This window comes from Dicentrarchus labrax, unplaced genomic scaffold (assembly GCF_905237075.1).
Source record: "Dicentrarchus labrax unplaced genomic scaffold, dlabrax2021, whole genome shotgun sequence".
NCBI classification, from domain to species: Eukaryota; Metazoa; Chordata; class Actinopteri; family Moronidae; genus Dicentrarchus; species Dicentrarchus labrax.
Window position 1 is genome coordinate 14,145,322 of NW_026136720.1, and position 25,198 is coordinate 14,170,519.

Below are 25,198 nucleotides of genomic sequence, written 5' to 3' on the forward strand. Positions count from 1 at the left end.
AACTCTCTGGAGGGAACGAGCAGACAAAGTAAAACAATTACCCACTCACAGGAGCTGATTGACTCCTGACTTCATAAGTTAAAGTCTAATTGGTGATACTCAGACCGTTGAGGCCTCCTTTTAACTTTAGATAAACTTTGCAATTTATTTTCAGATTGAGGAATGTGGATTTTGTTTCCCATCACTAATATTGGAACCAATAAGAAGGGATGCTTTAAATGCCAGCCAGCAAAAACGGTTTCAGTTGGGCAGCCAATATTGTTTTAAGACATACTAAAAATATAAATAAATACTAAACTAAAAAGTGTGATCTAAACAGGGCTGTGAAGGCCAAAATGTCCTCATTCCCAAGGTCTTACTAATATTGTTCCTCACATACAAAACAGAATCGAAAACACTAGGGAGGAGGGGGGAATAACTGTACTGTATGGGGTATATTGCACATTTGTTAGGCATTGTTATTCCCAAGAGACCTGTTCTTTGCCACAGAGACGCATACTGCAGTACACCACACGATGGCAGTATTTGAGAAGGAAACAAATCTCCTCAAACACTAACACTGATCCACCTGACTCAAACATTTAAGGAACTATAAATGATGATATAAGGAACTCAAAGCCAGAGGCGAACACATAGGCTACATTAAAAACAAACCAGTGGATTAGATACAAAAAAAGGGTAGGCTACATGTACACGATATGAGAATATTTCTGGTTCCTAAGAGGATGAAGAATATGAAATAGCCTAAGTGATTTACATTAAAATCTGTTTCTATTAGCTTTCTTTGCCACTTGTGGTTATAACATACATTGAATTCAGGCGTCACATAACGCTACAATGAAATACCGTTAAATCTGCATCCTATGTGGCTTCTTCCACATCATCAGCATCTTCTTCTTCTTCTTCTTCTTCTTCTTTGTACAACTAAACTCAAAAAATGTCAGTGCGTTTGCAAACTCTTGGCCTTTACTTAAACACAATAGGCTGCAGCCAAACCGAATGGGGTCAAAGATTAGGGCTTGAGTCGGGGTGATAAATTAAACATCGGATCTTAAATTATGAATTTTCTTTGAGGGTGGAGGACACGGAGCTTCTGTGTCTTTAATAGTGAGGAGAGAGAGATGGGAGAGGCTGCGCGCTCACGCATCATTACTCGCTCCGTGGCGGCGGGAACGCGCACTGGCTCCCACACTCGCTGGAGAGGGAAAATATCGCCCGTCGGACTGCAACCGTGACTCACCGGGGGAAAAAAAATGTGTCCTCCGTCGCCCTTCATCAACACTATCGATGTCTGCAAAAGTCATGTGAAGGGATCCACAACATATGAGGACTCGAGTTTTTTCGACTATTAAACTTGTTTCAGAGGATTGTAAACTCCGAGTGATTAATAAGCCACAGGAATTGAAGTTAACATTGGACAGGTAAGATGATTTAGTAGCCTAATTAGGCAGTTACTGTAGTTAGAAGATGAAAAATATACACTTTGAGCAGGATCCAGATCAAAGCTATTGTGGAAAACATCGCCCTGTAGGTCAACTGCAACTGTGATGAATCACAAGGGCATCCGTTCATGAGCGCAAAAAGCTTTACGTCTATGTGAACAGATAATGGGAATGTTGCAATTTAACCCTTGCTGAAAGTCAAATGTTTTTTTGCACACATCAAATGTTTCAACAATATAGACAGCGTCTGTTCGTCCGCAGCGGGTTGTGGAAACGCGCTCAGAGCAAGGAGAGACAGACTGACCCTGAAATTGCTGCAAATATGACACACAGCATACATCGGATGTCCAAACTCCTATAAAAATTGTATCAATATATAGCTATATTGTGTGTGTGTGTGTGTGTGTGTGTGTGTGTGTGTGTGTGTGTGTGTGTGTGTGCGCGCATTGGTGCCATGCGAAAATAAAAGGAAACTTTGCATGTGGTGCTTTCTATCAGATTGTATGACAGCAGCAGCGGCAGTTGTAGGATGCACCTTGTCTTTTTTCTTTGTTTTTACGAGTTTGTCATGTGATTTGAAATTGCGTTAAAGAGCTTTGATATCGCTTTGAACAGCATAACCCAATCAGTAAAACACATTTGAATTGATATGAGATGTAAGAGCCTCCACAGTACATTTCCGCTGGTTTAATGGACATAATGGATGTTATGTGACTGATTTTTACTTTTTGCTAATGTCTGGTTGTTGATACTTGCAGGTGCAGAAAATGGCGAGACGGGTCCTGCAGCTCTTGGCCCTGTGGACTACTGTTATTGGCATTGTGCAGTGCTGTCCAGAGCTCTGCACCTGCCAGGATAAACTTTCCCACCAATTTGCGGACTGTGCTTACAAAGACCTGCTGGTGGTACCTGTGGGTCTCCCCTCCAACGTTACCACTGTGAGCCTTTCTGCCAATAAGTTCAAATTACTGAAAAGTAAAAGCTTTGTCAACATCACACAGGTCACCTCTCTCTGGCTGGCCCACAATGAGATAGTTATCATAGAGAGGGACACCTTGGCCCCCCTGATCCAGCTCCGCAATCTGGACATCAGCTACAACAAAATTGTGAACTTTCCGTGGGAGGATCTGCGCAACCTCACAGCCCTACAGCTTCTGAAAATGAACAACAATGAGATGGTGAATCTTCCAAAGGATGCCTTTTCCACTCTCAAAGAACTGAGGTCGCTGCGCATCAATAACAACAAGTTTACCACCATTGTGCAGGGTACCTTCAGTGCTCTCCTCTCCTTGTCCCACCTTCAGATTTACACCAACCCCTTCGAATGCTCGTGCAGCCTGGAGTGGCTGAGGGATTGGATCACAACAACTAAGATTTCTGTCCCAGAGCCAAATACAATTTTATGTGCTGCCCCTGAACACCTGAAAGGCATTAAGGTTACAAATATTCCCAAACTGGACTGTCAGGCCCCTGCTGTCACAATAACATACCAGCCCAACATTGAGAACACAGAGCTCTACGAGGGTTTCACGGTCATCTTAAATTGTGTGACAACAGGGAACCCCAAACCGCAGGTCAGCTGGGAGGTGGCTGCAGGAAATCAAAATTATCTGTTCCCGTTGCCCTCAGTTGGAGAGACAAATGAGGTGCCAATTAATGATAAAACAACCAATAATCGATTCCTCGTCTTTAGAAATGGCACTCTCATCATCCCTCGCATGAGTAAAAAGGAAGATGGAAATTACAGCTGCTCTGCGGTGAATGATTTAGGTAAAGTGGAGAGCAGTGTTAAAGTGGTTATGGCAGGCACCCAAAAACATGCCGGCGACTCAAAGCCCGATTCTACAGTGGACAGGATCCGACCATCGGTTAAAAAACCAGAGTCCAAGCCCTCTAAACCCAATATGATCAACTGGACCAAGCCTGAAGAAAAGACAAAGGGCATTACTGAAGGATCGTCAGACAAAGAGCAGGTTGGTGGCGGTACGAAGGACCCCACCTTTGCCAGTAAGTGCGGCGTGAGAGAAAGCAGCGAATACATCTCCAATCATGCCTTCAACCTGAGCTTGGATGACCTGAAGCAGTACACTTTTGATTTTGGGGTTATAGCGTTAGAGGTGTCAGAGACGGAGGCCAAAGTGCAGCTGAATCCGCTGCAGCTTCCCAACAGCAAATCTAACCTTCATCTCAGTCAGACTGAAAAACAGGAAACAGTGAACAAAGAGCCTTTAGGTCTGTTCCAGTCCTCATCTAGTAAAGCCACCCTGGACATGCTCTACCTCTGTGTAAATACAGGTAATGGACACTCCATGGTTCAGTGGTCCAACATAGAGGAGGGGGTTAATGCCTACCGCTTCCACGGTTTACAGCCTGGCACCAATTACACACTTTGTCTCACCTATGGGGGGCAGGACTGCCAAGTGCAAGTAGTTTTCACAACTAGGAAGAAGATCCCCTCCCTGCTTATCATCGTGGTTGTGAGCATTTTCCTACTGGGTCTGGCCACTGTTCCCTTACTGGGGGCCACCTGCTGCCATTTGTTATACAAATACCAAGGGAAGACCTACAAGCTGATCATGAGGGCTCAGAATCCGGATCAGATGGAGAAACAAATGGCTGGAGATTTTGATCGCAGGGCCTCTTTTGTGGAGTCTGAGAAAACCTTCAACCCCAGCGAGTTAGGCGAGGGGGAGGGAGAGGTCGAGGGAGAGGATGGAGACGGAGAGGGGGAGGCTGATGGAAGCGTGGTGACAGAGTCTATCCCCGGATCCTCGTCCAAAACCAACCAGGAGGAGTTTGAAGTGGGCTCGGAGTACAGTGACAGGTTACCGCTGGGAGCAGAGGCAGTCAACATCTCGGAGGAGATCAACGGCAACTACAAGCAGCCAAGCCGCTGAGCTCCGCTGATGTCTGCGACTGTATTGTAAATTATTTTACTTTCAAGTAGCCTACATTCAAGCAGGTAACTCACCCACCATTACTACACGTGAAAAACCGTTTGCGTCATATAAAAAAAGGTGGATCTTTTCATTTTTTTACCTCAGAAAGTAGGTACTCCGTCAATCACTTGAGATTGTGAATTGATTCGTGTGACATTTGTAGTCTACTGTAAGGTTAAAACCTACGTTTACGGTGCAAGCACAGCTTTATACAGTGTACCAGACCTCAAAACTGACAGGAAAACAGCAAAATGTCACTTATCCGCAGGACACACACCAGATGGGCATGTGCGCAAAATGTGCAAATGGCGAGGCGCTTTAGATTTTTTGTGTAATTGAAGGGAATAAAAAAAAATCTATAAGAATCACCGTTTTGGAGAGCACAAAAAACAAACAGAAAAAAAAAATAAACCTAACAAAACAAACCAAAAAGTGCCATATGTTTTAAAGCCATTTTTAAATAAATATTATCAGGGACTAATTGTTCTTTCTGCTGCGTGCGTCTGTGCAAGGATGTGGATGAGCCTCGTCTAAAACCGGCCAGCTCTCATCATCTTCTCAGGTGTCGGTACCTCGTCCACGGAGCAGTTGTCGCAGATTTGGATGATGATATTTGATGAAATGATACCAGATGCACAAATTTGGTTTCAGTCATATTGCGCCTGACCTGCCCGCTGTTTATGTGTGTCCAAAAGGGGGTACATTTCACTTCCAACTGTGTTGTGCTTGACGGGAAATCCCAGGTTATTTACCAACAAAATGTTGTTTGACGTAATGTTAAGGCTTTAAAATGTCAACGGGTGCTTGCTTTATTCTCGCTTTTTACAATGAACGTGTCCCATGGCATGTCACACGTATTTCCTTGTGTGGTTTTTATTAGTGTAGTTTAGATGTTACTGTCAACCTGTGATGTAAAGCCACGTGAATTGAAATCATGCTTCTTTTTTTACGAGGGTAAATAAATAAGTTTTTATGAAGCCTCGACTAAAGGGCGCCTGGGAGCGTCCGGCGGCTTCACTGTCTTGTAATTTGATGCATATGTATAGTGAGTTTTTGTTAACTGTTGTAAAACGAAACGAAAAATGCGTGAGCTTTGAAGATTTTTTGATATAATTTTATGTAAGTGGAATTAATAAAACATATTAAACTATACCGACTGGTTTCCAGATTTGTTATTGCGGATTTAGATGTTTCCAGGGAAAATAATAGGCTACCTCAACTACATTATTTCCTTAAATTATAATAGAATAATAATAATAATACAATTTGATATCACCAATTCGAGAAACGCCGTTATGTTATTCTTCATGTGTTTTTTACCCCCCCCTTTTTTTATGCCTTTTTTCCTATGGGAGAAATTGGTTCGATGGTTTAATCCTTTTCTAAAAAATAAAGACGGAATAAAAAATAGGTGGGTTCTGGGATTTTGTGTGTTTATGCAGAAGGTTAGAAAAAAGAAACTGCTGCGTTTGAAAAGCTTTGATCACAACGCCTCTCTTTGTCCTTTTGGTCCAGTTCACTTCGCTCAAAACAACACAGAAGCATCACACTATGCATATATAAATTATATATGTATCCTAAATTAACCTGCTTGAGGGTGAAATGTTACAATAATAATAACAATATGAAGGATTGAAAAAAGAGAAAACTTTTGTTTCAGTTTTATTTTCACAGTAAGGACAGAAGGACAATTCGGGTGTCGGCATTTTAAATGGAAAGGAAGAGACAAACGATGGAAGTTGAATATCAGCCAGAATAAGCCAGAAAGGAGTTTCGACGACAACAAGAAAACGCTGGTAGCAGCAAGTGGTTTTGGACTTAAAGATCTACAAATAAAACATAAAATACAAACAGTATCGTTTGTCTGGTAGTTCCTATTCCACAGGTTATAGTTAATTACACAAAATGTGTATAACTGAAGACAGAAATGTATTACCCAGTCTATGAAAATAATTAATTCTGTAAATTCATAAATAGTGAAATGCTCTAAATATTAATATATGCCTCCATTAAAAAGGGATGCTCAATGGATTGTACATCCATGCGTTAAGTTTGGGTTTGCATTATCTGCATTATATGATGATAACAACATATTGAAAAACACATGTGATTAACCTACAGGTCCAAACATAAAGCAAATGAGTCCTATCCCAAAATCAGCACAAAAAATGTGTCAAATTACACACAATTTGGATGGGACGACAGTGCCACACAAGCTGTCCCACCAGACTGAAGACCGTGTCCCTCACATATAAACAACCAGGGCAACACGAGCACAAAATGGACACGATCTGCAGACAGGAAAGGCTTGGCGAATATCTGTACATGTGGGACTGAACTTTAAGTGCAATTATTTCACCAAACGTAGACACATCTACAGTAGGCGTGGACAAATAATATGACTGTAGCATTTTCCCAAAACCAAAAAAGACTTTGCAGTCAATCCTTAAACCGGGTCACATTCATGTTCAGTTGCTGGCGGCAGCCTCCGCCTCCTTGGTTGCTGCCTCCTTTTTGCTCCCCTCCTTGGTGCTGCGTTTAAGGCTTCCATTCAGAAAGCTTTCTGCAGTCTGACGCTGGAAGTGCTTCCTGGTGCCCACCAGGGAGGGGTTGTTGACCAGGGTGTAGAGGAGCTGCCAGTGCCTGCGGGCCCTCTTGGCACTGGACACTTTGAGCTGTTTCTTCTCCTGCTGGACCAGCTGGATCCCTGAGGACATTCAGACATCATGATAGCACCAACGGTATGTCATATACACAAATACAAGAATAGATAACCTTTAATTTTTTTTAATCTTAACTGAAATGGGAAAACACTCTTTTGAGGGCCACCCAGGACCAACTAGATACCACATAAAGAGTAATAATAGAAAGCAATCATTTTTAATCCTCTAAGCATGGTAGGAGCATATTGGGCTTGCCATTAACACACTGAAAGCTTAAGCCCCTTGGGCAACATGAATATGAAGCAGGCAATTAGCGTAGTTCATCTGTGCAATCAGCTACTCGAGAGCTAATCTTTGCAATACAATAGATTATTCCTGATAATGCATTGTTCTCTAGATGCAAACAAGCAACATCTCGGCTGCACATTTGTAATTTGATTCCACAACAACGGATTAAACCTGATGCATTTCCCTGCAAATTTCTCACAATAATGTAGGTAACCATTCACTCACTTCCTGTTTGAGTCAATACCATCAGCCTACCATTGTACTAAAGTAGCTGTTATTTTGGGTGAACTACTACACAAATGATGCATTGTGTTCATTTGTATTAGTTAAATAAAATATATAACGCCTTACAGTATAGGACAACGCTGTCCCCTGGTGACAGAGAGCTCAGGCAAGTGTGGGCACGCCATAAGGACAGCTGATTAGTTTATGACAGATTTGACTGAGACCAGCAGCAGGACTGTAAATTATTCCTCAGTGAGACTCAATTTGCTCTTGACATATTAAATCATCACTGCTAAGCTTTCATTTCTTTTGTGCGTGCGAGACAGTGTTATGATCTGATTATGTGTTACAGTGACCTGCTACTGCATTCTAAACCTCCCCGGAGAAATTAAAGATGTCCCACTGACTTTCATGAATCTACTGTTTACCTTTAAAAGGATAAAGCTGGTGATATTCTTTATCTTATTCTTATTGTCAAGACGAGAAGTCCAAAACCAACAATAAATTGAGCCTCCTAAGTATTGTCTGTGTAGCCAAAGCCTTATATAGTAAGTCTAAAAAATAAACTATATTATTTATGACTTGTTTTATCTGCATCTTTAGTAGGGATGAAAGTGCCTGGGGTTCATTGCCACAGACAGGGTAGGGAAATCATACAGTATCAGGAGAAGGACTGGTATAATGTTGGTTTTGGTCTTTTCATGGGCCTTATCCCTTAAATATATGACTACATTGAACCCACAGTACCAAGTCATTGTGCGCTCCTGTGAGCTGAATCATTAGCACTCGGGAAATGAGTAGAGTGTGTAGCCTATGATGTGAGTTTTGTGCCTACAGACCCTCTTCAGCGTCCCTTGACCTCTGTGCAGCATTGCTCTCCTGGCCCATAGACTGCAGCAGCATCCCACAGAAGGCCTTCATCACGGGGTGAGACTGGCTCACCTCAATCTTCAGATAATGAGCATAGCAGCGGTAGGCTGCAGACAGACACAGGGAGGGGGGGTCACTCTGACTGGGCAAAAGCAATAAACACGTAGGACTACACCCGATGTTGGCTTTGAGGCAATCACACATAATGACCATACAATCACGCTTCTTTTTTTTTTTTAAACCACCTGCTTTTCCTGACAACAGATGTCTTAAATCTGCAGCCATTTTAGAAAGAGATCGGTGTGCAATTACAGTCCCGTGCGCTGCACAGAATACAGATATCATACGAGCTGCAGTGAGCCGCTAGCAGGGTAAAGTGGATAGGACACGCATTTCTGGCCTCTAAGTGGGATCAGTAAAAGTGCATTTGCTCATAGAAAATTGCTTCTCTTTAAGCCTCCGTGGTTAGAGTGAAAAAAAAACACAGTGGCATCTACAAAGGTAAAAGCTGGATGTTAATACCAATGAATATGTTAACATTGTGTAGCTGAGACTAAAAAGAAAAAAATGTAGAAAAATGTTAAATATAATGAGTCTAAGGCATTCAGTTCCCTAGCAATGCCTTATTTTGTTTTTATCTAAACACATATATAAATGGACCCAGAGCTCATTTTTCCTGGTGAGACAGCCAAGGTACAAGCAATCAATTATATGAAGATATATTTGTAACACAGACGACACTGAACTTAATGTGATGCTTTGGCCTGGTCAGCATACCATACGGTGACATTATGGCTGTGTTAATGTCTATGGAGTGCAGAGTATCTGGCTCACCTGGGTCAAACGCCTCCACATTGCGGTTAAGAAGACTGATATCCATGCGTCCCATGTGGACAATGTTGAACAGAGCTGTGATGATCATGCGCCACACTGCCAGTAGCACCCCGATCAGAACATTGACTGGAAACAGCAGGTATGTCAAGAGGAACAGATTACCCCTGTAAGATAGGAAAGAAACGCATCAAACATACAGGGCTATGCTGCAATTACGCGACAGTAAAAATGTATGTGAACACAAGAAACAAGCAACAAATATAGCGAATCACCTGTTGTTAAGGTCTCGTGTGCCTGCGACTTTTTTGATGAAGCAAAACCTGCCGGTGATATGTTGAATCAACACAGCCAAGAGAATCATCAGCCAGAAGGGCCTGAAAGGACAAAATCAACAAATCAAGACATCTCCTGCAGTGATACGAGAAAGATAGAAAGGAAGTACAAAAAACATTCGGTAACTGACAGAATGACCTAAATCCATTACTGTACAACACATGGTTTTCAGGAACAAAGAAAGCATAAATTTTGCAATGACCAACGTGTATTTTTGAATTTATCCAGTGTTTGTTTAAAGATGGTTTTGGGGTCAAATCATTAAAATAGACTAAAACAGAAAAGTTATAAGATGTTTGCATAACAACAGTGATGCCTTAGTCATGCAGAGAAGTTTAATGAGTAAGAGATGTGACGACCCTCACCACATGCTCAGCAGAATTTGAAAGAGGATCAGATTCTGTCTGTGCAGCAAAGGTATGATAATGAGGAAGACAGCGACCAGAAGGCAGAGGAAGAACACCATGGTCTGGATGATCATGCCTTGAGGGGAGAGATCAGAGCTTCAGAACCTCACAGCTTACACCATGTCCAGCAACCAACAAATCCACACTGCACACCCACTCCTCTCTTGTATCACAGTAAAAGGAGCAATATTTTTTTCTCTTGGAAACATCAAAAAGAGAACATGAGAAGTATCCTTTCATGAACGACATGTAAAACCCTGACAAATCTTTATTCTAGCTGAGTTAATCGGTTGCTAGAAGGATGCATTTAAATCATAAAAAGGAGTGTGAACAGCACTATTAATATGGCATGAAATGTTAAAATGGAGTGGCTGGCTGAGGCTATTTGGCCTAAGTGAGGATGTTTTTTTATGTGCTATAACTGTCTTGTCACTATTTGATTTGCAAACATATCCCTCTCTCGGGTAGTAGTGGTATATTCAATTGTACAAAACAAACCATATGAGGGTTTGGACACAAAATCTAAGGTTAAGCAACATTTCTGAAGTGATAAAACAAAATGAAGATACAAAAACTAAGCAATACTGGAAATACAGTTTGAAAACAAATTTCTTATAAATAATCTTGTTATTCAACATGCAGTTGTACCAATGAAGATGTGAGCTGCCGTGAAGCTGGTGTATCCCATCCAGCAGACCAGAGCTGGCCGGGAAGCCCTGATACTTCTCTGGCAGTTGTAAACATTATAGATATCTCCTCTGTACAGCCCCTTCAGGTTTGACCTACAGAAGCAAAAACACAATAAAAGACAATGCAGCACTGTGCACAACATAAACTGATTAATCAGTAAATGTACAAATTACACAGCAAATTGAAGAGGTAATTTAGTATGGGATATTGAAATTCAATACTCGACACAGAAAGCCATTTCTTTTAATACGATGTAATTTATGGTAATGGCACAGTATTTCATTTCTTATCTTAATAGCCATTTTCAATTCTAGCAGCAGAGTGAATGCTTTTCTGTCTGTCTAGATGATTAGTACTCTATTATGTTATAATAACTCCTCTGTGCACCATCACATTATAATGAAGGGACCAGAATGTCCTCACAATTCTTGGAAACTTTGAGAAGATAATGTAAAATTAAGAAAAAGACAAAAAAAAGCTATTACACTATTCTTCTCTCACACCTACCGATGCAGGACCATCGACCGCATGAGCATAGCCAGGTTGACCAAAGCAGACAGGGTCATTGCTGAGATATAGCACACTGCAGGAAAAAAAAAAAAGAGCACATGGCATTCAGGTTGCTAACATGTTATAGTAATTTCTGCAAATTTAAAAACAATGTAGCCATTTGTAATTTAAATAAATAAATAAATACATATGTAATGTAATGGCCTTCCGGTTTCACGCACCTTCTACACACCACATGTAATAAACCACTATTCTGACCACTTCATGCTTGTCTGGAGATAGCATAATCTTGAAACCAGCTAAAAGGTTGGCGATGTCTTCATCGACTCCCAAACGGGCAGTCTGGAGAGTTGGAACCACTGCAGAGATCAGTAGAAGACCCACCTAAAAAAACAACAACAACAAACTAGAATTACCTTCTCCAACTAGTCAAGTTGCAGTTTACATCCATGTCTGTCCAGACTCATAGAATATATGTGGTGAACACTGTATGAGGTGTATTTCTTGGCTAAATGGACATTATCACTATATTGATGATACAGATCTGTGATTCCAGTGAACATACATCTCACTCACTCACTCACTCACAGGATCACAATATTAGCTAGGTGTGCAGCAGTACTACAGTTGTGAAATACAGCTTCTTGAATTATGACCATAAATGCATTTTGTGAGGTCACATTGACCTTGACGTTTGACCTTCAAATTCTAATCAGTTCATCCTTGAGTCCAAGTGGACGTTTGTGCCAAATTTGAAGAAATTCCAACAAGTGTCCCCAAAATATTTCATTCACAAGAATGGGACAGACGGACAATGTCACAGTGAAGTTGACCTTTGACCTTTGGGATATTACATTTCAGTCATCATTTTATTCTATTAGACATTTGTGTGACATTTTGTCATAATTAGTGCATAAATTAGTTAGTCCCAGTGACCTTCAACTTTGACCTTTGGCTGATAAGCAACTTACTGTCAGGTGTCTGTGTAGACAGGTAAAGTCTACTGAATTCCTGCTGATTCATTATTGTAAAATGTAATTGGTTGATTTTCAGAGCCCGAACTGACGTTATTAGGCCAAGGTCAGAGTTAGAATAGGGTCTAGTCAATGAAGAACTGATGTATGTCTGATTATTGACACTGGACTATGCATTTAAGGGTTTATCTAAAGCAGACATAGACATCACATACAGTATGTGATTATCACAATGTCCTTTTGTATTATTTCATGGGTTTGTTTGGATGTTAAAGTCTGATAATAGATACGCTAGTTACCTGATACAGGGTTATAAATGACACCACACCAGATATAGCCAACTTCGGTGGAAAACGGAAAGCTGTTTGAAGAAAAAAGGAGAGTTATAAAAATGTTACAGGAGATAACACTTGAACGTCTGACGAGACATAACATATTTACCTTCCTCTGGTGTATAAATGTACGACTTAATGGCATCAATTATTCTTTGGGGGAGCTTGGGTGTCTCTGTGCTCGATGTACTGAGGAGATAAACATATGTACAAACACTGCATTTTACACCACACTTAATAAATTAATGAGATTAGGAAACATTTGTTAAAGAATGAGCTATGTTTTCCATCATCTAGAAAACATAAAATCTGTAGAGGCAAAAATTCAAATGGTGCTCATTCACTATAACAACCTCTACATGACACGTTGGTCGTTTGCATTGACTGAAAATGAAGACGTCTGACCATTTTACATAGCCAAAAGTACATTTTTCATTTGGAATAAAGAGATAAAGGAAGGGCATATCACAGGAAAGAATCTCAAATGTAGGCTAGGCTACAAGGGATGAAAGTTCCTCTGTTAAAAAAGCTGTTTAAAATGGGCTTAATGCAAGATAATGGAAGGTTGCAAATATAACAAGGAGGTGGGGAGATTTCTAGATGGTACTGCCTTTTTGGAAATTATTTTTTTGGTCCTAAAAAACATGCTGTGTGTGCTATAAAAGGTGCTATAGGTGCTAAAAATGAAACATTGCTTTAAAAAAGGATCAGTGTGTAGGATTTAGTGGCGTCTAGTGGTGAAGTTGCAGATTGCAACCATTTTGAATACTGCTCAGCCTTGTCCGTTTGTGGTTATCGTAGAATCATGGCATCTCAACATGGTGGCCTCCATAGAAGAGGATCTGCTGATAAAAACGTCTCAATCTAAGGTAACAAAAATATAATAATTCTTATTTTCAAGTGATTATATACTAATGAAAATATACTAATGAATATTATATTCCATTTCTGCTAATAAACCCTCCTAAATGTTACACACTGGACCTTTAAATTGTCAAAAGACAAAAACAACGTTCAACTGCAGCAAATCGGGTGTGTTACTGGTTACAATTCTCACCTGATTTTGGTGGGCTTCTTCTTGAGCATTTTCTTCACGTAGTCTTTATAGTAGCTGCTGCTGAGGTCCTTACAGAAGAATGGACAACATTCATGTAAGGAACCAAATGATAACAGTAGATAATAAACAGACCAGGAGGTGTTGAAAAGCTAAATGAATTGATTGGATTTTTTGAGTCACAAATGCTTCATTGGGCCTTCATATTCCTAAACTCCTTTGGAAGTATGTGGGTTTTAGTACTATTTAACTTTTAACTGTTTATTTTGTAATTACTAACATGTGGAAAAAGCATTGCTCTCAAACTGAGCCTCTTTACAATAAGTCTATGCATCTATGCAAGTTTATGGTGTCATGTATGTTCCTGTGTGGTGCCGGAGAGAAAGGGGTGAGTCAAGCTCCAGGCAATCGCCTCACACGAGCTTTGTCACACCCATACCAAGATTAGCATCAAATAAACAAAGGCATTGTCTTCTCAGTGAAAAAAACAAGGTAACCTTTTCATAATCTGATCAAGAACATAACATAAACCAGTTACGACAAATCTACTTAAAATGATTGGGCAACTGGCACACTGCGTTGGACCTTACATTTTCCCTCCACCTAGACTGTATGAGCACTATAAGCCCCATGATTAGCAGGCGGCTTATACAGGTTCCTCACATGCACAGAGTCAGATGAAATGTGCTTCTTAGTGAGATTTTCTCTTTTTATAGTTCAGATTTAGTTGAACATAGACTACTAATCAAGACAGACACTTGTATCCAGTTTGTTGTGTAAGCAGGCCAAACAATAAGTACCATCATCCTGAAGCAAACCTGCCAGAGGAACTTGCGCTCAGATCAAAACTTACCTCTGTAGCATTGTTCTTTTCAGTGCCCTTTAAGCCCTTGAATAGAAGAAGGGGATACTGGAAACTAAGGAATGCCAAGCAAGCTATCTGGGGCAGGCTGGAGAAAAGGGAGTAGTGTTTGTGTATCTGCAAAGGAATAAAACAAGACTTTCAGTCACCTAGTTACTTGTTTTGGGAGTTTTGAAGTGACAGACTAGGAATAAATGTTAAACCTACATTGTATTAAAACATAAAGTGGACACAAATGGCCTTTGTGGTGGGAGTCTGCGTACTGTACTGGCAAAATGGGATCCATAACCACAACACAATAATGAGACTCCATTGACTAAATGTTTATGATTTAGTGCGAGAGAAAATGCTAACATATCTGCTTAACGTATAGCCTACACAAAATGCTAGGATTTAATGTTTTTTTCCGTGTTTAGAGAGAAAAACTATACTAAATATATATTTTTAGCACAATTTATTGCATTGTCTTTGTGATTAGTCTCAGTCTTGGAGATCAGCTCAAATGCTTCCTGTAGGGTTTTGGTGTGTGCCAACTCATGGTGGGATAAAATCGTCATTATTTAAAAAAACAGAGCATCCAAAGCCTTGATGTCTCTCACAGACACTAAACCGATTAACTGTGACACAGCCGCTTGATTAAGACCAACAGACAGTGGAACTGATTGTTTTGAGTCGTAGCCATTCATTGCAAAGAAAACAAACAATGTGGATATGGCGCCAAATCTGAGATTGGGACTGTTTCGAAAGGTCCAGCCATGTGTCCACGAATCAAGCTGAAAAGCCTGATATTCATCTTTTCATATATACACACACACACACACACACACACACACACACACACACACACACACACACACACACACACACACACACACACACACACACACACACACACACACACACACACACACACACACACACACACACACACCTGCTTTGTTGGGTAATCAATGGGTTAGGGTTAGAGTTAGACCAGAACAAATCAGCTTTGTCTTTAATCCTTAAACCTCAGACAGATGACACAAAGAAAATGACAATTAATCCAGTGACAATCAAAACAATATAAAGCACTTTATTTCTAACAAATCTATTGCTGACTCATAAAAGCAGTTATAGATGCACTGGAACTCATAGTGGTATTGAAAGTCATCTTTGCTTACCAGAGGTGTTTTGGGACAGTCAATTTTCTGCCAGACCAGAACGCCAAAGTGCGTCCATGACAAGAGGCTACCAAGTACATAGCCAACTTTATTATGTAAAGTGCCACATGCCAGGAGAGGGTAGTAAAGTGCGGGGTAGTAGAGGACTCCCAGAATCACCCAGCTCTCTGCAAATACAACAAAAGTGTGTGAAGACCCAGAACCTCCAAAGGAATAAACTGTATGCTGATTTACTTACTGAACTACCAACAACAACTAATTCTGCTTAACTTGTACACTCAACACACCTACCTACACATATGTGTAGAAACTATTAGTGATTTAAGACCAAACTTTGCTGAATTGCCACTATATTTCATACTCTGCTTATCCTTGCACATACTGTTTGGTGATTGTGTTAAGTATCAGGGAACCGACTGCCACACCAATTCAAAGGAGTCTATTCTTACGAAAGTTTTTCTGAAAACAAAAAGCTTTTTGTAAAGCTTACAATCACACTCCTGCGTCAGAGACACATGGAAACAAAATAATCAAATTACATAACACAGATATTTAACAAAAATAAAATTTATGGAGATACGTCTCTCCATTTGATGCCTAGTCACTTGTTCAAAAGTGACATATTTTACTACTAAACATTAAAAAGTGACTATAGAAGATAGTAAAAGGAATGCAGATAGGCTGATGCTAGTGCAGGAAGAACCAAGGTGAACTCCTCACGTTTATTCTCTGTGTCTGTTGTGAAGGGGAGGGGGTTTGGCGATATGATCAGGCCCCATAGTTTGCACAAGAGTACTCCAAACACAGCCACTGCAAGGCCCTTGTGCTGTGTATGGTCCAGGAAGTTGACCGGACTGTGAAATCAAGCAGCAGGTATTTAGAGCCCACATGTTACCAGCCTCACTTTTGGATGAAACGGTTATTGAGCAGCAATGACAAACTTCAAAAGCACTGCATAAGTATTTCTTAAGTGTTTGCCCATAAACTACAAATGAATTACTACTGACTTACTTTTCAGTGCATATTTTCTACCTTTCGGGCTATTCATTCATGTCAGTATGGTATGATGAAAATCAACTAGAGGCTTGAAAATACATTTGTTTTTTTACATGTCTACTAATCCAGGGAAGGTTCACTGAGCATGAAAACTCGAAAAACACACACATTTACACCTAGGTTACCCTGTGAGACCACAGTTTTATCTGTTGGTCACTGGAGCAGATTTGGGAGTTAATTTCTCAAGGGTACATCAGTCAGCCAAAAGATTAAATTTAGTGCCGATAACGTTTGTGGTATTATGATCAAGTAGGCACTGTTTTAAAAAACCTTTTACTGCTGGAGTGTTGCAGTGATTTCTGGAAACAAAAGACATCTTTGACTTAAGAATTTGCAAAAAGGTTTTAGAATCACACTCTACCACTGTCTGTTTTTCATATTGTTTATGTGCTCACAACTGAACATGTAAATCCAATGGCTCAACCAAACCGTTGCATATAGGACATGAACTGAAATGAAATAACTGCCAGGTTAATAGGAAATCAATCTATAAATCTGTCATATGCTTTGAAAAATGGTCAATAGTGATGTGAATTATACGCAATTCAGTGGGTTATACCATGCAAAACTACTAGTATGGCCCATGAAAGGCTGCAGGTATTTGATTTCACATTTAACCAGTGTTTATGCCATTCAAGAAAACAAAGATCAAATACAGCCTCACCTGAGTAAACCTGGGAGGCCTTTCTGTCTGTCGCCCACTTTGGTGCGCCTGGCTAAGACTGCTAGGATCAGCATGACAACAAGCTAGGAGAAGAAGATACATCAGTTAGTCGTATCTACAGAGTTGTATGCAGCTGTGGATTCCCGAGGGTTCAGGCCTCACTCTTTCTTCAGACAAAAAATGAGTTGATGCCACAAAAGGCCAAACCCCAGTGTCTGATTAGTGCTCCCCATGGATGCGGTCTGAATGAATTGTCATCAGTCAGGATCACTGACCAGAGAGAGTTCAGTGACCAGCCATGACCTGTGACACCTTTAGGAAACACAAAGCTGGGAAGACTGCCTCGCTCTAAATTGGGTCAGTCTGTACCATCTTTAAAACAGACATCACAAGAAGATGAATACCAAGAAACATCATTAAGTAAACATGACAGGAGACAGAAACACAAACATTGTGTGCAATCATTTCAACATTACTGGATCTTTTGGGATTTAGTTTGGTTGAGTGTCAGGATTTACCAATATGGTTACCAATCTTCTGCCCTCAATTATTATATATTCATTTATTATATTACTTTATTTGTGTGACATAACTGGAAAAACTCACTTGGAGACCAAATTACTCCAACAAGGATGCACCATTGTCTAAATTACATGTATTAAGCCATCAGTTTTGGATCAGGATCTCCACAAAGACATAATTATGTGAGACACCATTATTATTATTATTATTATTATTACAGCTTACAAGTGGCAGTTTTTTCAAACTATTTAATCAGGAGCAAAAACTTTCAAAATTGCTCATTTTTGTAATGTGAATCCTTCCTATCCCCTGGATCCACAACTGCATCTGCATCAAAACCATATAATTTATTTCTTGGACCACGGCCCAACGTTTCACCAAAATGCATTAAAACCTGTTCACAAGTTTTGGAGATATCCTACAAACTAATAAACAAACAACAATAAAAAACTAAAATACAACTGAACAGACTGAAAACATGAACCAGGGCTGACATTGACAGCCAAACTTTGCATACGACACATCATAAAACATGTTTTAGGTCTGACAACAAGGTGCAATATCATACAGCCAGTGAATGATTGTATCAACAGGAAAGTGAACTTACAGATATCGCAGTGATGCATATGTGGTAGAGCCTGTCATCAGCAGTTGGGTCACATGGAGGGATTATTCTAGAAAAAAGAAAAAAAAAGGAACAAAACATTCACACATGATCAAAACAATCAAACTTAAACTCAAGGATTTGAGTCACTGAACAGACCCACACCTCACTAAACCTTTCACACGTCACTGTCAGGACCATTTGTGGTTGGAAACTTGCAGCTGAAATCCTGCAGCAGAGATTTGCATTTAAACGGATTGGTATCAGCGTGACACAGGAACAACAACAAATGCCTATGTTCATGTTCCTGTACACTGTAAGAACAGGACTACCTGGTCATGGGTTAGTAATTACAACTGATATTCAGAGAAGGCCTCATACATGAAGTATTCTGGGATGAGAGACTTACTTAGGAAAATACTACACTATACTTTATGATCTGTGATCATAGAGATGGCAGTTTCCACAATGGATGTTTCGACATTTTTCAACAGTCCCTTACCTGTCTAAACAATGTGTGAATTTGTAACTTGGCACTCAGAGAGAGCAGACCATTTGTAAATTTAAGGCATTGTGGAAATTCACATTTCCAGAGTCACAGCTGGTTGACAAGGAGACGCAGCAGGACATTTTAGTGTTCACAAATCCGCTTGCTAAAACTGATAGTGAGACAGTCAGATGATGTATAAGCTAAACAAGGTGGCTGATGATGAATGACACTTGTTACATATTATTTCTTTCATATTTTACATCATTATTATCTATAAATATTATTTTCTATTAATCACTCTGTGTCAATGTATACATTGAGACATTCATACATGGAAAAAACTATTTATATATGCAAGAAAACATCCCAAAAATAACTAACTGGAAATACTGCACATGCCAGGTTGCATTGTGGGACGGGCCAGGGGCAAAGAATGATGCTTACGTCCATTTTTGCATGGGCCTATTTGCATGTGCCTATGTACTAAAAATTACAATAAAACATTTAAAACATTGAGTTATTTTAGGTTGAATACACTTGAATAAGTTCTATGAGCAAAACCAAACAGCTTTCCCCAAGACCTGCATCCCCAAGGCATGAAAATGAGATGCCTCTACTGTAATATGACAAGTGAACGAAACAGACACAAGACCACATACTGACACTGGCACTGCAGAAATGTGCCAAGAGACACCTAATATCTCAATGAGAGCTGTATTTCACTTTCAAAATTGACGAGAGAGAAGTTTGAAGAACTACTAATGCACTAAACAACGGGCAGACATCGTACACAATTAAACCAATTGGATAACATTTAAGACTAAAAGAACTAATCTCAAGTCCTCAGATAGATGATAAGAATGTACTTACTCTGCTTCAATTTTGTTTGGCAAAGGATCCAGGTCCGGGTACTCATAGTCCAGTAGAGCATCCTTATCCATTGTGCTGTCTCTTTTTCAAACAGATCCAAAGTCTTACAAAGGAGCTACAGCACTTTTAACCAGAAATTCTAGCAACACACAGCTGCGAACCCCTTGAGGAAACGTGTCTCCTAAGTCCCGAGTTGGACTCTGTTGCTGCTGCAGAGGTGTCCTTCTTTCCCTGTGTTTGGTCTAGTCTCACTCACACTCTTACCCTCCCTCCCAGCCTGTATTCAGGTGCCCTCGTCCCACTGTAGAGCTGAGAGTAATGTGACAGGTCCTGGCTGCAGCCTGCTTCCTCCACCCTGCAAAGGCCCTATTTCAGCTGAGGGTTACCACCACACTGGGAGCCTGGGAAGAGAGTGAGAGGGGGGCAGTGTGAGAAATGAGGGGAAAATGTGGAGATCTGGGCAGCCAATCTGGAAGGCCACCTGCGGCTTACTGGGATTACATCTACTTTTGGGGTTGTGTTATTGGACCTGTTGCTGGTGGTCAGGTGTGCAGAGTTATAAAACTCCAGCTGGGACTGTGTGGGTAGCTGGGAGCAATGAGTCTTTCCTATCAGAGCGGAGTTCCACATAGATAACAGGGAAATTCTCAGGTTGTTCCCTTCAGTCATGGTTACCAGAGCTAAATCCAGGTAAACCACCAGTACAACAACATGGAACCAAACAGAGCAGGATGGAAGAAACTGCATGTTTTCAGGACAGTCAGATTACGCCTCCCCTCAACTACATAACTCTGCAGCTTCAGCTTGATAAGGATCAAGGAAGGGTTCATTCAACCCAGTACTTCCAAGGGCATATCTATTTAACACAAATCCCTACTTGGTGTCAATGTATTTTACTATGTTGTTCAAAAGAAATTCTTAGAAATACATGATTAATGGGAAAACGGGTCATTTCCAAATAGTAACTAAAGTCTTCCAGTAAACTACTGATAATGATCATACAAATATAATTTCAACATGATGAGAATATGATATGTGAATGAAATGGATTTAACAATAGGTGCAGTCAAACTGCTCAGAGGAAAGGAACTTTAGCTTTTAGTTTTGTTTTTTTTCATACCAATGGTGTCTTTTGTCAGCTCATGCAGCACGAATAATATCCAACAATAAACGTGGACAGCTCTCCATTGTTTGGAATACAAAGGAGAGTAGACCTCAGCGTATCAGAAATTTGCCTCAGACAATAAATTAAATTTGTCACAGCACATTTTTTTTTAAGTTATGACAGTTGTCTTAATCAAAGCCGGCCTCCTTTTTTCCTGTTGACCAATGTTGGCCAAAATGATTAGCTGATAGAATGATCAGTTGAGCAACAGAAGATCAATCACTGACAATTTTGATAATTCATCATTATTTTATTAGTGAACATAAATGCAGTCCATCATTCCAGTTTCTCAAGTGTGAGGATATATATATTGATGTTTTGCACCACTGTGTGAGTGCTGTACTGTAAAAAAGACACTGGAAGATGTCACATTAAGCTCTGATAAACTGCAATGCACATTTTTACCATTTGCTGCCATTTTAGAGACCAATTTATCTTTTCATTAAAAAACATACACAGATTGATTGAAAATCACATAATGAGTTTTTTTTACATGTCTTAAACTCACATGACAGGTTGGATCTTGACTCCTGAGTCATAACAAATCTCTGTTACATATTAAGTCCTATCCAGCAGCACAGGTGGAAAACAAACAAAATACTTCCCCATCACACCAGACGTTTGGGTTACTTTCTACTAAATCACAATTTTCACTCTAATCTAAATACTGTTGTTTCTCATTTCTCCTTAAAAAAAAAAAAAGAGTTGAAAGTGCTCAGAAATATAGACAACACTATGAAGAGAGGAAAATGATCACAAAGAACCTCAAACGTAAGCACAAGCATGTGAGTGCTACAAAGACAGGCTACGGTCAAGGGTCATGCCACCCTAGCTCCAGTTATTTTCTCTCTGCAACAAGTTTAATAAGGCAGCAGAACGTCTCTACGTTTACATGCACCACTATACAGAAAAGGTTATCTTGTGCCACATGTCTGCATTCAGCTGCAGCAGAGGGAGACCAAGTCAGTTTTGCAACACTGCTTCCATGTCAGGATAGACTCATTATGCCAGGATTACAGTCACACTTATTTAAAAAGCAACAAACTTTCCCTCCTAACACTCCTGAGAAAACATGGTTTCTCAAGCATAGTAAGCCACCAAATCAAATGTGCTCCTGAAGAAAAAGCAGCCCAGCAAATAGAGGGGTCACTGAACAAAGAATGCTTTGAACACTTATAATTACATCACAGAGAGGTAGTTTGATTGGGCCAGACAGTTTCAGGTTTAGGAAGTCAGCTCAAAAGCCCTTTTGTAGGAAATGGGAGCCTTGTAAAAACAAACAATTGAATTACTGATTTACTAAAAAAAAAAAAAAAGGTTAATATAATCCTTGATAAGACAATAAAAAAACTAAAACTGACTACCTTAAGTTCTTGGCTCAACCCTTGTTTCAATATTAGTGCTGCTAAAACAGTTAATTTAGAGAAGATTCTTTTCAGATCTTTTCAGATTGACTTTATGTATCTCTATAACCACAATATCACCACTCTGAACCCAAATGTTTCCAAGCTGTAACCATTAAACAGATTCAACAATATTGAACTAATTAATTTGACCAGGTAAATAGGTAGGCTTTTATCCGGAGGATCGGCTTTAAACACTTAATTTTATTTCCCACTATTTTAAACAACATTGCAAACCATTGTTGTACTTCCCACAGCTCCGCATGGTTGTCTCGTTTGTTTCAGTGGAGGCGCAGCTGCAGCCAGGTCCTCTGTATTCGGTTTCATACAGATATCATGGACAAATTTGATGCCTTTGAAGTTGAGCTTGATCTTCTGACAACAAAGAGACTTTCAGCCTGAGCGCCGCAACAGGTAAGTTAGTCACCTGTCCCCCCTCGGTCCACATGTAGTCTACTGCACCATCTGCCACTTAAATGGGGAATTTAATTATTTGTTTTTTACGCATGTAGCCTATATTCTTCGAATCACGTTCGCCTTTCAAGAGAAATATTTATTAATGACTTTCGCAACAATAGCTACAGCAGTTATCAGTTTTATAAGACTTTAGATGCAAGCCTTACTTACCGACCGCCTGCAGGTGTGCTGCAGCGCCAGGTAGGCGTGAGGTCAACGTCAAACTGCTGGCACCTACAGCTCATTAACTAAACTGCATCTTGTGCATTACCAGGCCATATTTGATTATCCAACACAATGGCTTACTGCTGCCATTTAGCCACCTATAGTTTTTAAGTTAGGATCTTACCTTGTGTTCATCTTCTGCTGTCTGCCTCTTGGTTTTGAGAGCTTCAGATATCCACCACACGCCCACCTTTCAGAAGTTCAATAATTACAGAAACAAAACAATCTCAAGAGCAACTTTTCTTTTTCCTGGACACCTCACATGTATGGTCTGGTTGGAACTTTGAACTCTCTCTATCTTGTTGTGGTGAGAACATTGTAAAAGTGCTGCTGCATGCAAGTTTCAGTTATGAAACATATAGTGGTCACTGATGAGGTCAAGTTCAAGAGAATTATGAAATTTTGCAGTATATTCATTAAATTACAAGCAAACAATATAAAGCTCTTGTCATTTGGGGTTGCCCTTTTGAGGATTAAATTAATATTTTAGTCTTTTATTCCAAAGTTTGTGCTTCTGTTTTAGCTGTGTCTTAATTTTACGTATATAGAGAATACTCAATGACCTCGCTGGGCTTTTTGCTCTTTTGACATCTCAGAATTGTTCCTGTCATAGTTTCACCAATGTAACAGTCACAAGCAGTGACACATAAATTTGATATTGCAGCTTAAAGGTGGAAGTGAATACTTATTCATGTCTGGTAGTCACTGCAAAATGGAGACTTGTGCAATGCAGTGAATACCACTGCACAGAGGTCAACTCCACCTAAAGTCAGCAATGTTCAGTAGAGTTAAGTGGCACATTTGTTATTTTAAGATTAATTTAATCATGTTTTCTTGCGTTTCTCTTGTTTCTGTAAGAACAAGAACCCTTTAATGTTTCACAGACGGGGCTCTGCTTGTGAGAGGCTCAAATCAAGAAGCTGATTTCAAAGCTAGTGAGGGATTGTTTGCAATACTTATATCAGTTTGTCTTTGTTGGTCAGGGAGAAGATTTCTATCAGCAGAGTCATATTATGGCCCATAGTCACTCTTAAGGGAGATAAGTTAGGAGAGACATGTATGTCTCTCAATTTCTTTCAAGTTTTCCAAACCAACAGTTTTGAATAACTGAAGCATTTATGATACAAAATGTCACTACTGAAATTAACTTCTTGTGGTCATCATTATATCAGGATTGTGTGCACAAAGATGCCCTTCACAAATGCATTTTAGCCACATGACTCTCCACTTTCATTCCCTGCACCACCACTGACTCATTATCCACAGTATTGCAGAGACAAAGATTGTCTTTATTGGCCTCGGAAATTAGATTCTGGCTTTTTATAGAGACCTGTTCGTGTTCAGAAGAACAACATAAATTGTGTTTTAGGATTTTACCTTCAGGGCTCATACAGCTGGTGAATACATAGACATTGGTTTGAATTAAAGAACTTTTTGTTATTCTTCTGTTGTCTAGCTTCCTGCTTCTGACATTGAAGTGGAAATCTCAAGTGCAAGCTTTTTATGCATCCTAAAGAGTCCACACACCAGGAAAAGATGACCGTGTCCTGACCTTTCCATAAAAGCAAGTGAGTACATCCTCCTCTGAGTGATGTTTCCCAGTAATTCAGTCTGTTTTGTCCAGACTGAATGCTGACTCCAAATAACTCACAAGGAAGTGAACTAATGATAAAAGCCCATCATCACAATTATTAACTAGCTGACTGCAGTTTTTCTTCTGAATAATATGTAACTGAGTTAGCAATCTGCTATCACAGCTGTTCATATACAGAGATGGAATTAGATTCTGTAATAGTCATTATTTGAATTAAACTTTTATTTGTCATTAAATAGAGTTAACACGATTGTGGCAGTTTTTCAACCCAGTCCGCTTTTGATTGAAGATTCCTCAGATGAATTAAACTAATCACATTGTATCTGCATTGAAAGGCAAACTTGGTTATTCTTTATTTTGTGCTCCATAAACATTTCATTGTTGGTAAAGTCAATTCAAATTGAGTAATACTGAGAAATATTGCCTCAATGTTAAATCATGCCACCCGAAGGCCTTCTGGGTTCAGGGGGGCTAATTACTGGGGATATTTTTCTCCAGCTCAGTCTGCTGCACTGCCTCTGTCATAATCAATGAGCCTTGTAACACTCAATTAGAACATAATTGGA

General features: G+C 39.8%; 2 protein-coding genes across 4 annotated transcripts; one reads left to right on the top strand and one right to left on the bottom strand.

Moving 5' to 3' along the window:
* Positions 1-1,182: 1,182 nt before the first annotated feature.
* Positions 1,183-5,533, top strand: islr2 (immunoglobulin superfamily containing leucine-rich repeat 2). The gene is made up of 2 exons (XM_051381364.1): positions 1,183-1,421; positions 2,201-5,533. The coding sequence occupies exon 2, from the start codon at positions 2,210-2,212 to the stop codon at positions 4,337-4,339; it is 2,130 nt and encodes a 709-aa protein (XP_051237324.1). The 5' UTR covers positions 1,183-1,421; positions 2,201-2,209; the 3' UTR covers positions 4,340-5,533.
* Positions 5,534-6,030: 497 nt separating this feature from the next.
* Positions 6,031-23,317, bottom strand: stra6 (signaling receptor and transporter of retinol STRA6). Of its 3 annotated transcripts, none has more exons than XM_051381367.1 (18): positions 23,163-23,316; positions 19,790-20,190; positions 18,433-18,499; positions 17,304-17,386; positions 16,304-16,437; positions 15,584-15,750; positions 14,415-14,540; positions 13,565-13,632; positions 12,617-12,696; positions 12,475-12,536; positions 11,423-11,585; positions 11,199-11,274; positions 10,650-10,783; positions 9,960-10,077; positions 9,534-9,635; positions 9,262-9,425; positions 8,397-8,534; positions 6,031-7,088 (listed from the first exon to the last, which is right to left on the bottom strand). In XM_051381367.1, exons 2-18 carry the CDS (start codon positions 19,858-19,860, stop codon positions 6,850-6,852), a joined length of 1,992 nt encoding a protein of 663 aa, XP_051237327.1. In that variant the 5' UTR covers positions 19,861-20,190; positions 23,163-23,316; the 3' UTR covers positions 6,031-6,849. The 3 variants fall into 3 exon arrangements, with proteins under 3 accessions (XP_051237327.1, XP_051237328.1, XP_051237329.1); XM_051381368.1 differs by lacking the exon at positions 23,163-23,316 and adding an exon at positions 22,985-23,106; XM_051381369.1 differs by lacking the exon at positions 19,790-20,190 and having other exon boundaries at positions 23,163-23,317.
* Between the last annotated feature and the right edge of the window lie 1,881 nt (positions 23,318-25,198).